Genomic DNA, 18,236 nt, shown 5'->3' with positions numbered 1-18,236 from the left:
AGCACTATATAGGGTGGGTCAGCCATCAGTACCTGAATTTCCTGTACTGATCTGGCAGAAGTTATAGTGATTAAAAATGTAATTTGCATAGAAAGGTGTAGAAGGGAAGAAGAGGCCATAGGTCTGAAGAGTAAATCCCTGAAGGCTGAGACTATCACTTTTAAGTTCCATGAGGATCCAGGTTCCTTGATTGGTGGGAATACCTTAATTAGGGCCTTCAGGAACCTAATTACTAACAGTATGGTCCTCCACTGGTGGAAGATGAGCTGAGATGGCCAGTAGGTGATGGCTGACTGAACTGAGGGACAGGTTCTTACATTTTAGTTTGGGTAAATAGTTGAGGATTGGTGGAATCAAGGAATGATGTGGTACCACAGATTTTTGGTGGCACCAGTGAAAAGCACCATCCATTTTGGCAGGTAGGTTTTTCTTGTTGATTCTTTTCTGCTGCTTATTAGAACTTCTCTAACTAGAGTGGAGCAGGCCTGCTCTATTGACAACAGCCACGCTTGCTGTGAGCTGCGAGGATGAAAGATTCAAGTGTTGGGTCTATCACTTGTTCTGAGACAGCAGGTCTGGGAGCAGAAGAAAGGCTCAGTAGGTCTGTGAACTAGAATTGTCAGGGCAACACTGGAGCTAAGAGAATTAGCTTGGCTGAGACCTGTTTCAGTTTGCAAAATCCTCTGGCAATAAGAGGGGCCAGGGGAAAGTATATATCAGGTCTCCTGTTCCCAGTAACACAAAGGCATCTGCGATGGATTCCAGTCTCATTCTACCCCTTGAGCAGAATCTCAGGCACTTGTTCTATTGAGTGGCAAACACGTCCATTTTGGGATTGCCCCAGTCCATGAAGATGTCCACCAGAATCTCCCATTCACCATCTGGGAGGAAGTATCTGATGAGATTGTCCACAAGCATGTTCTGCAGTCCAAGTAAATGTACTTCACCAGCAATAACTGTATATTTGATGCACCAGTTCCAGAGCGTGATGGCTTCCTGGCAGAGCAGGGAAGGCCTGTCTCTACCTTGTTGATATAAAACATGGTGGTCATGTTGTTGGTCCTGATTTATTTGTACTGCCCTTCTATTAGGTGGAGAAAGGACTCACAGAGCTCCTGTATGGTTTTGAGTTTTAGGAGATTGACGTTCATTCTCTTGTCCCTTGGGGACCATAAACCCTGTGTCTTTAATGCGTCCATGTGGGCACCCTATTGTAACAAGGATGTGTCTGTGACTATGGTCTTCAATGGCAGGATTATCCAGAAGGAGACCCCTCTGCACGCACTCTTTTTTTTTCCCCCACCATTTCAGTGAAGACAGGACCATGGGTGAGTTAATGAGATGCATCCAGGCAATGTTTGGAGAGTGTGTAAAACAGCTTCTACTAATCCTGCAAGTAGTGGAGGTGAAGCCTGGCATGCAGAGTCACAAAGGTGCAAGAGGCCATCTGATCTAGAAGGACAAGGCACAACCTTCCCTTGGTACATGGATTTCCCTCCAACTGAGAGTTAGAATGGACAGGTTCTCAAATCTGTCTTGAGGCATGTAGGCCCTGGATGTGGAGGAATCTAAGATCAGACCAATGACTTCAATCCTCTGATCTGGGATTACTGTCTATTTCCATTTATTGAGTTTCAGGCCTGATCTCTGAAAGAGGTTGAGTGCATTTTGGATGGCTTAAGAGACCTGTTGAGGAGCGCTCCCCCATATAAGCCAATCATCCAGTTAAGGTTATTTATTGATGTTGCATCTTCTCAAGTAAGTTGCCACTACTGAGAGCACCTCGCTAAATCTCTTCAATGCTGTGGAGAGTTCAAAAGGCAGGATTCAATATTGATAGTGGTCCTGGCCAACCGTAAATCTTAGGTACTTCTTGTAGGCAAAATGATGGAGATGTGGAAGTACGCATCCTGTAGCACAAGAGATCTGAACTAGTCTCCGGACTCTAGATTTGGGATTATCAATGTGAGGGGTACCATCCTGAACTTTCAACTTGTGAATGAATGTGAGGTTCCGCAAGTCCAGAATGGGTTGCCAGCCTCCCTTTTTCTTCAGGATAGGAAAATAGCTGCTCTAAAAACCCTTTCCCCTGTACTGAGGCAGGACCTCTTCCACCACAATGAGAGAAAGGAGCACAAGGACCTCTTGATATAATAGATCCTTGTGAGAAGAATCCTGGGAAAGGGGGGTTGAGTGTAGGCACTGCTGAAAACCAGATGGAGTATCCATGTGTTATTGCATCTATGGCTCGTTGGTGAAATAGCCAAGGGAACCTCATGGGAAGGAATGCCATCACATCTTCAACGTTAACTATTTCAGAGACTTCTCTAAAAACACATGGCCAAAATGACTGGTTACGTGACATACCATCAAATTTATCCTGTCTTGTTCACCAATTTTTCCCCCCAATAGAACAGTGAGTTAGCCCCATGTACTGCATGTGTGTACAGTATGTTCTCTAGGACTACTGTCTCAGATGAAGACACACCAACCAGGAATTATCTTGAAAGTATAAATTTCTTTAAGTTACAGCAACAGCACATAGCATTAACCTACTTTTTTTTTTTTAAGTACATTTGATCACGTGGATTTCTGCAGAAATACTTGCACCTCTGATGTGTCTGAAGCCACAAGACTTGCCCAGCAAAACTAACCTGTGTGTGTATTCTGATCTAACAGTGAATACACTTTTGTTTGGCATGCACACGGTCCTGAAGATTGTTAAATTGATAAAGTCAGCACAGGACATTGCATCTTTTACAATGTAAAGTTGTATACGGCAAAAGCCATCACCCAATGAACAGTAGGAGGGAAAAAAATCAATGGATTGAAATATCTAACAAAAGGCACATCAGACCTGCATATGCTGGTAGATACTGTATTTAAGCTTTCTTCCTAACCTAACAGCTATCACCAGTAATGGTTCTCTTCCTCTTTCTTGGCATAACTATACCTACAAACATACCACAGTATCTGAGCACCTTGATATTGCATTATCCAGAGTGGCACATGCAATACAGAAAAATACAAAAGGTTATATTAATGTGACATTACTAGTTACAAATATGAAAGCCCAAATACATGGAAAGGAAAAATTTAAAAATGTTCATAGTAAGTTGAGCCACGTTGTACAAATTGCATATTTTCTAGTATATTCTTAACATAAAAAGTAATATATTCATGTATGTATTTAAAAACAAATACACAAATTGAAATTACAATGCATGTATAGCATAACTGAATTTTCCATATTATGAAAACCTTACTTTTCTGGTTTCATGACTATTGAGCATTTAAATATGTAATCTCAATCTTAAGCACAAATTTTTGTATTTTCACTTCCCTGCTTTTTCTTTCAGGGAAAATCAAAGCTATTAAGCTGGAAGAGCTCACAAACTCCACTGGGCACGCTAACGGATCTTCTTAACCCTTAGAAATTCAGACTGGGGAGATTACAGACTCAATAACCACTGGCGAAATTTACAGAAAAGTCCTACAGATTTGCAGCTGCAAGTGACTAAATGCTTCACTCGAGTAAACAATCCCTCCTGCAGAGTTTATTTATAACCTCTGTAAAAACATATTGTTTTTCTGACAGGTGCTCCTGGCTGGCATCAGACAAGTCTTTGGTTCCAACAATCACAGACCCAGTTACAGTCAATAGGTGCATCAAGCATTCTTTCAGACTCAATGGAATAAATAATTTAGCCTCTTTATTTAAAACAAACAGCTATAAAAAATGGAGGATGGCCCAGACTACAGGGCAGGGCAGGGATTTCCCTGATTGAAAACACAGGGGCGAAGAGATTGGTTTTTCAGCCTGTGTGTGGTAGAAGCAGAGAAAGCCTGTAGAAAGCATGGTGAATGTGACCCTAAGAGGAAGCAGAAAAAGACATTGTCAGGCACAGAGCTCGCTGGAGTGGTACACTTGGGGGTATCTGAGCTAAGAAATTGTGTGTGCCTGCTATTTGTTTCTACTATGTTCAGGGAAACTGGGCTTTGTGTACATTATTTGTAAGTAAACAAAATTACACCAAAAAATATACCTGACTCATATCAAGTTCTCTTCCTAAAGGGCACAACTCTGAAAGGCCCTGAATATTGGCTAACTGCCCAGGCCAAAGGGGCAATACTATACAGCTCAATACAAAGCTGTAAATCTGTTTCTGAACTGAAATTTTCCTACAAAGGTAGTTTTTTATGTTGGCAACTATAGTATAGTGACATCTCAACCCAAAATTATGCCACAGCTTGATTGAATCTCTTACTTCAGTTTGGCTTCTTGGTCATGGATCTTCTCCTTCAGCTCCCAATTCTCCTGGAGCAAAACCTGTGCTGTTAGGTCTGTCTGTTTTTTGGAAGCGACAAGCACACCTGATTCCTCCTCCATCTCCTGAACTCGATTTTGCAAAGAGAGGAGTAGAGAGGATTGTCTAGCATTGTTTTCCTTGTAGCTTTCCACTTCAGCCTTCAGCTCTTGCAATGAGACTTCTTTAGAGACCATTTTGGATCTGAGATCTAGAAGCTATAGAGAGAGGAGAGGAAGAGAGAAAAAACAAATAACTGTAAGAAGAATTCAATATAGACTACATATTTGAACTGTCAAATTATTATTTAATTTATTATTAAATTGTTTATTTTTTTAAAATCTGGCAGGAAATACCTTTTGGAATCAAAGTATCTTATTCTTCTACTCTATTACCAATGGATTCAGTGAAAAAAAACAAGTGACAATAGCTACCATTTTTTCAGTACTCACAGAAAGCAGTAAGTAAACTCCAGCTTCAGTATGAAGTAAACAAAAATAGCCACATTGCTTTCAGTGCCATTCGAAACAACAGCAAAAATATGCATTAGCCGAATAAAATGGGCAAAGTTAGTAAGAAGAAAAATGTTATTTTTAAATATCTATAAAGGTATTTAAAAAAACAGAGCGGAAACAAAAACAACCACTTTTTAAAATTAATTTAAATGGAGTTTTATATTAGGTTGAAACAACATTAAGGTTGTAAAAATCACACATACAAAAGTTAGGAAATGCCAGAATTAGGGTTTCTTGTGAAACCTTAATGATACAGTCTTTAATTATATGATCACATACTATTTTTTCACAAGACCTCTGCCTCCCTGCTCTCACTTCTGGTGTCTGGTGTCACAGTGGCCTCTCGCTAATGGAAAGAGTAATTGCAAGAAAAGTCTTGCTCAGTCCTGACCTGGAGCGTACTCAGTAAGCTCTATGGCAGGGGTAATCAACAGGCGGACCGCAGGCCAAATCCGGACTGCCATATGCTTTTGAACAGACCCCAACATCTTTTTATTTACTTATTATCATACTTTTTTAAAAAAATTATTTCCTCCAGAGTCTGGACCTTGACAAAAATAATTGACTACCCCTGCTCTGTGGGAATGAAGCTTGCTCACTGTGGCTGGTACAGAGCTCTAAAGAGCTGCAGAATGTTCAGTGAAGATAGAATGGTTGGAGAATTTTGCTAACAAACCTCTACAGAGCATGTGCAAACAGTGATTTTCAGAGGCTTATAATTCAGTCAAGTAGATTAGGTAGATTTCCATAGGAACAGCAAAAGGCACCTCCCCTGGTGGCATCCCTTGCCTAATTTCAAGTCCCTGTTCCAAAATATGAAAGTGCTAGAGCTTCTCAACAAACAGTTCTAACTTATTTTTTTTAAAACACTGGCAAAATAATGTATTTTCCCTAGCCTCATTCTCACAAACAGTTGATCCATTTTTGCTGAAAATTTCCCAGAAACATTCAGCCTGAGGCAGACCTGGCATGTAAAATTTCAGCCTAAATGGTCAAAGTTATAAACAACTAAAAACAGGGATTTACAATAGAAAGTTCTAAGCAACACTTAGGTGTTGCTTCCAGCTCCATTATAATGAAAAATATGTAATATGTGGCAGTTAGCTCTTACCACATGAAAACTAAAACTAAGGTAAACAAGGTATATGAGTGCTCTTTTAATGCAAGAAAGATGCACTTGTGATTAAGGCACTTGACTGGAACTCAGGAGATCAGAGTTTAATTCCTAGCTCTGCCAAAGATATCCTGTGTGACCACAGGCAAGCTACCTAATCTCTCTGTACTTTAATTCCCCATGTAGAAATGGAACAACACTTCCTTTTTCTCTCTTGTCAATTTAGACTGTATGTCATTCAGTGTCTCTTATTATGACTCTGTACAGCACCAAGCACTAGGGGCCTCTGAATTCAGTTGGGACATGTAGATGTTACAAACAACAACATGAATTTAACAAGAATTTGAGTATTTTCGATGAAAGTGATGGTGGCTTTCTTTACTCCCTTTCTGCCTTTTCCAAAAACAGCAGTGAAAAAAATTCTATAAAGTGGTCTGTCATCACGACAGTAAGTAAGTATTTACTCCCTTCATTTAAGAGTTGGAGTCAAGTAAAGGATCAACAAGAATCTCATCTTCTTTAATTCTTTCTGATGAAATGTAAAGCCAAGCTACTGACCACATACATTAATTAAAGATCAGTAGGCACTTTTTGTTAACTGGCCAAAGTCCAGCTCAGATAATTACATTCTACTGATCTACATTCACCCCTGTTTCACTTGGATATAGAATTTATAATTTATTGTTCTAAACCATTGCTTATCATTGCTGTGAACTGTTTAAAAGTTGTTTGATTTTACAACAAATTTAGCTATATTTCATTCATGGGCATAGTGAATTTTGATTTTGATGCATCATACAGGTGGATCCTAAGCATTTTACACAGAGAGAAGGGGAGAAAGAGAACATGCTCTTGAAACATTTATTAAATGCTTTAGATGCCACCTGGATGAAGAGTGCTATCAGTATAGGATGCTATCATTCAATTCTATCGGCACAGAAAAACCACCTGTACTGCATGACTGGATCAACTAAGTGTTATTCAGTAATGGAAATAAAAAATGAGCATGTTAACAAGTGGGAAAATATGGGAGTCCTGGAATCAACAAATGTTATAATCACTGAGATAACCACAGTGTTAAAATATTAACTTTGGTTAGAATTGTGAAATACTGTATTTTACGTCCAAACAAACACAATATGAAAATCATCCTGATGCCAACTTCAATTAATGAGCAAGATAATGGTGCAAAGACTGGCAACTGATATAAGCAGGAAAAAAAACTCATGGCAAATCAGAACAAATGTAATCTGAAAACAAAAACAAAATCCCACAATTAATAAAACAAAGATACATTTTACATTCCCCATAAGGAGATTTATTGGATCTACTGTCTCTGCAATGTGTGCACAGCTCATATTAACAGGAAAAGAACATTTAGGGGGTTCTTTTGGGGGGAAGGGAGGAAGGGTGATTCTTTAAGACTTACCTCTGACTGGGCACATTCATACTTTACCAGAAGTGCTGCAAGTTCACTACGGGCAGTTTCAGCCACAGCCCAATGATTTGTCTGTTCTCGAGTGACAGGTATATCCAAAAGAATGTGATCATAAGCTCCCTGGGAAGACATCACAGTCAAGGCAAAATAAGAACCATCAGACACCATGTTTCTGAACAACGTTTCTTCAGATTTGTCCTGCCATTCAGTAGCTCAAAGAAAACACACTAAAAATGCTGTGCACTAACATTGGGTATGCCATACCCACCAAAGGTGTAAACAGACATAATTGTACTCAAATCAGTGGAGTCCCTCTACTCACACTGGTGGTGAATTTGGCCCTCGGTGTGTTAAATTGTTAAAATTCTAGAGTACAGCAGCAAAGTTACTTATGTAGTTATTAAACATTAAAGACAAAGAAAGCTTTACAGACTGTCCTTGGCCAGAGGTTGTGTGTCCCTACTATTTCAGTATTTAAATTCTGTTCCTGCACTGCACACTGATTTACAGTTTTGCAGAAAATAAAATATCAATATGGGGTGGGGGGGAGTAGTATGAGGGATTAAAAAGCATCAAAACACAATACCTAATCATGTAACTATTCACCTCCCCCCAGCCTTCTTTTGGCTGCTGTTCCTCTTGGCTTTTAGACTTTTCCCATTCCGCGGCAGACCAGATCTCACATTTTGACAATGTATACACGCGTTCAGCTTTTGGATGCTCTGAATCCTGAGTTTTGTTTTCATTCTCTGAGTCCAAGAGCACCTTGCAGCATGTATCAAAGGAATCGCAATTAGCTTAAGTAAAACAAGTCCATTTAATTTAGAAAAGAGAGAAATCAAAGCCATGCCTTCCAATTTATGTCTAATCCAGGGTCTGGGCAACAGCCCCATTAGATAGGACATATTTTGTAGTTATTGTAGATTGAAACAATATTAAATCTGACATTCTTAGAGCAGAACTGTGTTTAGTACATGCAGGGAATGCAAAGGAGTAGGGAGAGGGCATACAAAAAACCCCTCTCTCTACCTCCACCAACTCCCATGCAAAAATGAAACACAACTGTGGTCCTTGCACTACTACAAAAGAAAGACAGACTCCCATCCAGCAATGCTGTTACAGCTAGACACCCCAGAAGGGGCAGAGATAGGACACAATCCACACTGCACACTGGCCTGCAGAGCTGGTCTCACTCTGGAAAGGGCACACTCCCTCCTCTTCAAGGGTGTCTCAGGGCTTGTCTACCCACAGAGTCATTCCTGATTAACTCAACATGTGGACACTTTTATTCCAGAATAAGAATGTCCATGCATATTGTTCTTCAAGAATAGTTATTCCAGAATAACTATGTCTGAAGAACTCCACCTGCAGACAAGTCCTCATGTCTATACCTCTAGGAGCTCCCATTGAGGCAGTGCACCACACCAAACCCATTGCATGCCAAACTGCACCCTTGAATTTTGTGTCCATATGTCTCTCTCCTAACTTGAAAGAGTGATGAGTAAATGAAAAAGGGAGTTCACAATAGAAGCACATAGGCAACCTTATAGCTGGCACTGGCAATTCAGCTATAATAGAGAAAACACATGCAGTGGTGTATTTTCTGAGCCTGAGTTTAGGATTATGCACATCAGTCACAAGTGGTGAAGATATTAAATTTATGCAGGACATCCTAAGCAACTGTTTTGAGATATTTAAATTTTCTTTTGATATGATTTTTGTATCCCTCTGCTTGTAAAGTCAGACTCACTTATCATTTAAATCCAAATGTACAAGCCCAAGAGGGAAAGTAAAATGATAATGAATATATTTTTAAAAATCTCTAAAAACTACTATAAAGGTTTTCTATAGGTAATAATATTGCAAATAATAGGTCACTATTTAAACCAAGGCAAGAAACAAGCACTATGTATCTCACTAGAAAGAGGGAATGCAGAGCTTTTCAATTATATAAAGCTCTTATTTCCTCAATGGGTCACAAGAGATTAGTGAAATCTGTCACTGGTGCAAGACTGAATATTATCCCTCCTACTTCTGAGGAGGGACATTATTTTGGGGGTAACAGTGAATTTCTTATTTAAGGGGGAAAGGTCAAAACATTTCTGTGGCAGCTTGTTTTAAGAAAACTTTGGAGTTGATGAGAGTTGAGGAATGTTAGCAGCCCTAGGGGTGACAGAGTAGTGGGTAGAATGCAGGCAAACGTATTTAGGTACACATGAGGCAGCCAAAAGTTAAAGATAAATGTGATTTATTACATGGCTCTGGAATTTGTCATGACTGTCATCACCACATGGATGCACACACGTTCTTCTCCAATGCATATTTTAATTAGTAGTTTAGAAAAACATCAGCCTGCTAAGGATTAGTATCTTGGGAAAAGTCACAAAATAAATTATCTAGATGAAATAATGCCACATTTGTTCGTCAGTCAAATGTCAGTCTTTTAACACACAAAGGGCTTGTTCTTGTCACTCAACTGCCTGGCACAGTTTTGGGGAAACTATAAAAAGCACAAGACTGATAACAACACTGTATCTTTCCAACGACAAGGTAAAGAGCTTTCATTGCTTTGATGTTGTAGTGAATACAAAGAATCAAAACACCCTGCTAATGTACTTAGTAACTAGTTTTGTTTGATGATCAAAGCACGTACACAAGTGAAAACTACATACTCTGGTGTTGAAAGAGTAAATACTGACATTATAGCTTATAATCAGGACTTCTGTGTTGGCTGGTTTTTTTGGTTTATTAATTTCATATTTTGGGGTTTACTTTTTGCAATTTTTGTTTGATGTAATGTCCAAAAATTGGGTGTTTTCAGGGCTTGCTCTCTCTGTATATACTAGAATGAGTAATGTATATTATTTTACATTACTCATTACAGTCGTTCTGTAATGAGTAATCTCTTTGTAATGTTCCCGAATGCCCTTTAACGTACTGGTTCAAAGAGCACTAATTTAAAGTACAAGAGGGAACCTTTAGTGCATGCCAGCAGGCCTACCCAGCAACACATTAGTGTGCTTTAGAAATTACACCTCCATAGGGCAGTGGTTTTCGCAGAATCCTGTACTTACTACAATACTATGCCTGCTACTTATTATAATCACTTATCTGCTACCATCCTCTCTCCTGTTTTACTCCACGAGTTGTCTAACACCATGTGTTCAGATTTTTAGGACAGGGATAGGATAATTTTTAATAGGATAATTTTAGGATAATTTTTTTTCCATATGCATACAACAGTCAGTATAACAGAGCCCTAGTCCATGCTTTGGGCTTCTAGGCACTACCACAATACCAACAAATGAAATAGTAATATCACCATCTCTTCGGCCTGAATTCATATTACTGTGAATTTCTCTCCTCTCCTCTAAAGAAACATAAAATGAATAAATTTAATCACCATCTCTTATTCTCTGACATCATTACATAGGTGTCTCATCAAGCTGATTAATACAGCACAAAATAAGAGAGTATTGTTCTAGAGGAAGATCCCTGATCCTCAGCAATACAAAAACGCCTTACTGCCTGAGGATCTAAAACCTGCACTGTTCATTTAGGGACAGATTGACAAACGTATTTAGGTGGCTAAGATGCAGACAGACACCCGAGGGATTTACAACAGTCCCTCAGTAGGTTCGGCACCTAACTCAGATTAAAGTTAATGGAAGATAGCTCCTAACTCAAGCACTTTGGAAAATCCCTCTAAGGGCATGGCTACACTTGCAGACGTAGAGCGCTTTGAGTTAAACCAGCCTTCATAGAGCGCAGTAGGGAAAGCACAGCAGTCTGCCCACACTGACCGCTTCAAGCGCACTGGCATGGACACATTTGCGGCACTTGCAGCAGCATTGGGAGCGGTGCATTGTGGGCAGCTATGCCAGCATGCAAGTGGCTGCAACGTGCTTTTCAAATGGGGGTGGCTGGGGTGGAGTGTGACAGGGAGTGTGTTGTGTGTATGTGGGGGGAGACAGAGTGTGTTTTTGGGGAGCTGAGAGCATGTCAGCATGCTGTCTTGTAAGTTCAGACAGCAGTAGACGCCTCCTTCCCCCCCCCCTCTCACACACAGCATTCCACACTAATGGTTGCTTTGTCTCGGAGCTGATAAGCAGCTGACTGCCAGAAACGGAGCTGTCAAAGGGCATTTCCGCATTCCTACAGCCAATTCTAAACAATGACAAGAGTGGCCACCTGACTTAAGGAGATTATGGGACATTTCCAGAGGCTGATCAGAGTGCAGTAAAGCAACACCTCGATCACACTGGCACCGTGGCGCTCCAGCGAGGGCGCAGCAAACGTTATCCCACTCGCCGAGGTGAAGTACCAGCAGTGCTGTAGCCGTGGAGACAGAGCGCTCTACGTGCCTTGCCAGTGTGGATGGGTAGTGAGCTAGTGCGCCCGGGGCTCCTTTATTGCACTGTAAGTCGCAAGTGTTGCAAAGTCCTAAGTATCTATCTGCATCTTTAGCCACCTAAATACTTTTCTCAATCTGCTCCTAATGATCATTGTGGCACCAGAGATTGGAAAAGTTGGAACTACTATATTAATGTCCAGGTGGATTTTCTATATATATTCATATGGGTTTTGGGGGGTGAATATGTATATTTGTGTACACATTAAGTAAACACATTAATTTCTACATTTTGCTACTCAGTATGCACAAACCTGACTGGTGATCCATACCACTGCCAAGCAGTTAGCTAATCATGAGTGACTGAGAGATTTTAAAAGTATATTAAGCAGATCTGGCACTCCCTCAAACAAGAACAGAAAAGCTCACTTGCATAATGCCTTATCTCTACCATTCATTCTGTTCTCCACAGGCTGATGCAAACAAAATGAAATAACATTTTTAAATAATAACTACAAGCGAGTTTTATAAACAGGTCACTCATCCAAGATTTGCATGGTATATTCAGTTCAGACGAAGTGTCTCCAATGCAGATCAATAAAATTCAAGTCATTAAAGCTCAATGAAAACAATCCAATCCATACAAAACACATGTAACAGATGCCTCTCCTGTCCCTTCCACATCGGAAACAGCAGCAGCAATTTCAAGTGGACTATGGAAATCCCAAGACCAGCTACAGCCAAAGGGGTAAAGTCAGCGCCTTCCAACCTCCCCCCGCCCACCAGTTCCAGGGAAACAAGCCCATTATACTGGACCCAGAAACCTCTCCTACAACTCCTTTACATGGGCAGCAGCTGCCAGGAGAAGCCTTCACATATCATCATTCGCTCAACTCTGTAACTTGAACTCTTGATGTATATTTATTTCATTTGCTATAATACCTTTCACTGCTGTCCCCCTTCATCCCAAGTGCAAGCAGGTGGACACCCCCACACAACACATCATGCCCGGAACAGAATCTACAAACTCTTTTTAATCTAAACATACCTCTTTTCCTGGGAGTTTTGGCTTTACTGGCCGATCACACAACAAAAACGTAAACCTCAGCCTACGGTGTTCCTATGGTTTCCCTGTAGAGACCTATCTGACCTAGGCCCCAGTTTCCTGTTGCGAAGAGCCACTCTCACCTTCCTTATATAAAGGGTTGAGTCGGCAAGCTGCACCTGCCACAGTGAGTCAGCAGAACTTCAGTAGTTTTATGCAGGGCTCCACCACCTCCTGAAGAAGGTGGATCACCAGAAGAACCATACCATCTTGTTACACTCCCCTCCCCTTTGATATCACTGCAATACTTTAGCTGCCCACCATCAGTCTCTTCCCATTATGTTTTTGCCATCTTTCTTTCTTTAATTCACACAACCCCTTCCCCACCATTCTTCACTCTCACTTCAACCCCAACTACGGCCCTCCCAAAATCCCTAATATTAGTGAAACAAATATATAAAGAAATATACATCAAAACAATAAAAAAAACCTCCATAAGCCAAGTGTCACCCATCATCCTAATTGACCAGTGGGTACATTGTATCCCTTTCCCCAACACTTTGTCTGTTTCGACCGCATGCTGTTCAGAACAGGGATGGCATCTTCCTCTGTATTTGAAAAACAAATAGCACACTTCAATTGCTAGTACAACAGAAATAAAAAATGACTCACTAACCTTTCGTGCCTCTGTTCTTCCTTTGTTTCTAATAAAACAAATGTGAGAAAAAGAATTGAAAAAAAATGCTGGATATAAAAATATAGCATATCTGAGAATTCTCATAAATCTGTTCTACTGACCTATTTCCTGTTCTTCCATCAACAAAATAAGGGCATAATAGCAAAAGACAGCAGGTGTAGGGAGAGCTTCCGTAGCAGCCCATCAAAGGCCCCAGCCACCAGAAGCCCTCCAATAGCAGTCAGAGCAGCCTTCAGATACTTGTCTACCAACTGTCATGATAGTCCTCTTCACATGGCCAATGATCTCTGCTCCAGTTACATGACCACTTTTGTCCAGTCACCTCCTTTCCTCTCTCCCCTCCGATCTTTACTCTTTCGTTCCTCTTCTCAGCCCATCAATTTCACCCTTCTTCTTTTTACCCAATTTCCCACTTAAACCCTCCGGCACAAATAAAATCAAAACAAAAAATAAAATCCATGCAATAAACTTGACATGGGTCAACCTTAACCATAAGCTGTAATTTGTATGTTGCATCCCTTTCCGCCACCATTTTTCAGTTTTTATGCTTTTTAGATTGCAAGTTCTTGGGGCAGGGACTGGTTCTGCCTATGTATTTGTACAATGCCTAGTACACTGGGTCTCAAGACTGATTGGAACCACTGGATCTTACCACAATTAAATAAACAAATAAAAAGAAAGAGGAAAAGCTGACTAGAATTGCTAAACCCAAAGGTTCACCTTCTATGTCATACCAGATTCATATTTAACAAAATAAAGAAGAGTTATGCAGACAGTGTTTCTATTTTTAATTACATTCATATTCATGGACACACATGTGAATTAAAAAGGGGCTCATTCTGAAAAGTTAGGGCAATAGGATGGGTGAGATTCTGGGCTGCACCTCTGATGATATGTCTACACTGCAAAAAAAAAAAGTGTGTTCTTAATTTGGCTATCTACCCTGCATTAGCTAACACTGATTAAAACAGCAGCCAAGATATGGCAATTTGGCTTTTAACTTGAGTTAGCCTGTAGAACAGCTAGGGGTTGAACTTGAGCTCTTAAGTCAAGTTAAAAGCTAAATTGCCACGTCTTCACTGATATTTTAACCAGAGCTGGTTAATGTTGATTAGCTAACCTGAGTTAAGAACACATCTTTTTTGCAGTGCAGACAGAGAAAGTGGAGGTTAATGTGGCTTTAAGCCTTCTTGCAGAGTCCTGATTCTAGACTGCTTTGGGAAAAGGGTCTGTCGAAATCATGGCAGCCTGTCCCTGACAGCCTATGAGTGACAGTGCTTCCCCCCGCCCCTCCCCAGATACACATGCACACTAGGTCTTGCAAGGGTACCCCAGAGGACAGCCTATGGCTGTCTTCCTCAGTGCCTGTGCCAGAATTCTCCCAGAGCCAAATCCATACCTTTTAGGGCCCTTTCATACAACTTTGGTCATTTTACCTGGAGTAAAGGGCCCAGAAATGTTGGATATTAAAGCAAAATAATAATATTACACCTAGACCAACAGTTCTCAAACTTTAAAATCTAGCATATGAGATCTAAAACTCAAAAGTACTTAGTGTAACACCCTTATAATATTAGTCAGTGTAGTTATAATGGATTCTACTCTGATAAACCAATCCATGTATCACATGACTGCAGCAGTCATCTGTGGTTGCATATACTGCCTTTTGAGAAATCCTGGCCCTGACAATTTCTGCACTGCTGAATGCACCTCTTTTGTTAAGGTGGAGGAAGAAGGAATTCTAAGGTGGCTGAGGCAATATCTTTCATGCTTGTCTCTCTCACCACAACAGTCGGTCAAATAAAAGATTATTACCTCACTCACCTTGTCTTTCTAATATCCTGGGACCCACACAGCTACAACAACTCCTCTTACAGAGTCAATTACATAAACTTATTACAGACTTGACAACCCCAGGCATCCAAAAATCACGAGCCTCAAAAAATTATAAAATATTTTCCCAAAAATCTCATGATTTTAAACCAACAAATTTGGGGTTATTTTGCCTTCTGATTTCTGAGCCTTTCGGGTGTAGGGAGGGGTTCACATTTTGAAACTTTTCTCTGCAACCGTCTAGTCGAGAAACTTAACTTATAAAAATAAAGTTGAGATTTTCATATAACCACTTGACTTCACAAGTTAGGGTTCTATGAAAAAAAAGACAAATATTGTAAGACAAGTGATAAAATTGCAGGAGTTGGCAATATGCCATATGCCATGTACATAAATATTTTCTGTTTATTTTGTAATTACTACATTTCAGTTTTATCCTCTTTATTTTCATATTATGGAAAAGGGTGAAAACAATGTCTGACTGCGGCGAACAGCAGAGAGGCTAACAGAGGGAGTTTGCCTGGGATCTGTTGAGAGGAGGTACGCTAAGGGCTGCATTAGGGAGGCCGTGTTGGTGAGTATCTGAGTGTCTGTTGTGGGGACAGTTTGACTGTGTGCTTGATTGGCTGTTTGTTTGAAAAGTGTGATTTGGGAGTGCTTTGTTCCAGGTGAGCCTTGAGTGGGCCTGACTGTTATAAAAAGCCAGTCAGCTGCGAACAAGCTGAGTGGTGAACGGCAGAGAGGCTAACAGAGGGAGTTTCTGAGAGCCCACTGAGGCTTACATCTTGCCGGCTTCTCTGAGTAGTTACTACAACTCCTGAGGAAGCTTGTAGAAGGAAGGTAATATAGACGGGGAGCGTTCAGCTGTTGTGACCTGCACTGGATGTGCCATGTTTGTCTTTCTTCCACAGGACAGAAGCGACTTTGTCTGTACAAAGTACAAGCTGGTTTCCATATTGGAAGAGAAGGTTCAAGGTCTGGAAAAACAAGTATCGACCCTGCGTTGCATAAGAGAAACTGAAGATTTCCTGGACAGATGTCAGGATATCCTTCTACGGGCACAACGTTCTGAAGATTCAGAGCAGGCTGCGCAGCAGGGACAGGAGGACGGTGAAGAAATTTGGCAGCATGTGACCTCCAGAAGAAGAAAGGGGAACATCCATGTACCAGCAGCGCAGATACAGGTAAGCAACCATTTTCATGTTCTCTCCACTGGTACTAATGCGGAGAGCGGACTAGATGATACATCTGAGGGAAGGGAACAGAAGGAGACTCCGCCGATTGGAAGGCATGAGATGCACTGTCCTAGGGATCAGAGTAGCAGCCGTGTTAGTCTGTATTCGCAAAAAGAAAAGGAGTACTTGTGGCACCTTAGAGACTAACCAATTTATTTGAGCATAAGCTTTCGTGAGCTACAGCTCACTTCATCGGATGCATTCAGTGGAAAATACAGTGAGGAGATTTGTGTATATAAACGTCTTCACTGTATTTTCCACTGAATGCATCCGATGAAGTGAGCTGTAGCTCACAAAAGCTTATGCTCAAATAAATTGGTTAGTCTCTAAGGTGCCACAAGTACTCCTTTTCTTTTTGTCCTAGGGATGGGGGTTCCACGACCACCGCTCCGAAGAGAAGGAGGCGGGTGGTGATCGGGGACTCTCTCCTCAGGGGGACTGAGTCATCTATCTGCCGCTCTGACCGGGAAAACCGAGAAGTATGCTGCTTGCCAGGATTCACAATGTGACGGAGAGACTGCCGAGACTCATCAAGCCCTCGGATCGCTACCCCTTCCTGCTTCTCCACGTGAGTACCAATGATACTGCCAAGAATGACCTTGAGCGGATCACTGCGGACTACGTGGTTCTGGGAAGAAGGATAAAGGAGTTTGAGGCACAAGTGGTGTTTTCATCCATCCTCCCCATAGAAGGAAAAGGCCTGGGTAGAGACCGTCAAATCGTGGAAGTCAATGAATGGCTACGCAGGTGGTGTCAGAGAGAAGGCTTTGGATTCTTTGACCATGGGATGGTGTTCCAAGAAGGAGTGCTAGGCAGAGACGGGCTCCACCTAATGAAGAGAGGGAAGAGCATCTTCGCAAGCAGACTGGCTAACCTAGTGAGAAGGGCTTTAAACTAGGTTCACCGGGGGAAGGAGACCAAAGCCCTGAGGTAAGTGGGGAAGTGGGATACTGGGAGGAAGCACGAGCAGGAGAACGTGAAAGGGGAGGGCTCCTGCCTCATACTAAGAAAGCAGGACAAACAGCAAGTTATCTCAAGTGCCTATACACAAATGCAAGAAGCCTGGGAAACAAGCAGGGAGAACTGGAAGTCCTGGCACAGTCAAGGAATTATGATGTGATTGAAATAATAGAGACTTAGTGGGATAACTCACATGACTGGAGTACTGTCATGGATGGATATAAACTGTTCAGGAAGGACAGGCAGGTCAGAAAAGGTGGGGGAGTTGCACTATATGTAAGGGAGCAGTGTGACTGCTCAGAGCTCTGGTATGAAACTGTAGAAAAACCTGAGTGTCTCTGGATTAAGTTTAGAAGCGTGAGCAACAAGGGTGATGTCGTGGTGGGAGTCTGCTATAGACCACTGGACTACGGGGATGAAGTGAACAAGGCTTTCTTCCAGCAACTCACGGAAGTTACTAGATCGCAGGCCCTGGTTCTCATGGGAGACTTCAATCACCCTGATACCTGCTGGGAGAGCAATACAGCAGTGCACAGACAATCCAGGAAATTTTTGCTAAGTGCAGGGGACAATTTTCTAATCCAAGTGCTGGAGGAACCAACTAGGGGCAGAGCTCTTCTTGACCTGCTGCTCACAAACCGGGAAAAATTAGTAGGGGAAGAAAAAGTGGATGGGAACCTGGGAGGCAGTGACCATGAGATGGTTGAGTTCAGGATCCTGACACAGGTAAGAAAGGGAAGC

The 18,236-nt window shown here is 41.3% G+C and overlaps 1 protein-coding gene across 1 annotated transcript in view; it reads right to left on the bottom strand.

Annotated features, from left to right (window-relative positions):
• CCDC170 (coiled-coil domain containing 170) overlaps positions 1 to 18,236 on the bottom strand; it is an 80,470-nt gene that overhangs the window by 55,732 nt on the left and 6,502 nt on the right. Inside the window, 3 exon segments of the mRNA XM_073337669.1 lie at positions 4,269 to 4,525; positions 7,366 to 7,494; positions 13,447 to 13,474. Of these exon segments, the coding sequence (XP_073193770.1) occupies positions 4,269 to 4,525; positions 7,366 to 7,494; positions 13,447 to 13,474 (414 nt within the window).

The sequence above is a fragment of the Lepidochelys kempii genome, chromosome 3 (genome assembly GCF_965140265.1).
Source record: "Lepidochelys kempii isolate rLepKem1 chromosome 3, rLepKem1.hap2, whole genome shotgun sequence".
Taxonomy (NCBI): Eukaryota; Metazoa; Chordata; order Testudines; family Cheloniidae; genus Lepidochelys; species Lepidochelys kempii.
The sequence above is the reverse complement of the archived record's forward strand: the minus strand, read 5'-3'. Positions and strand labels throughout refer to the sequence as shown.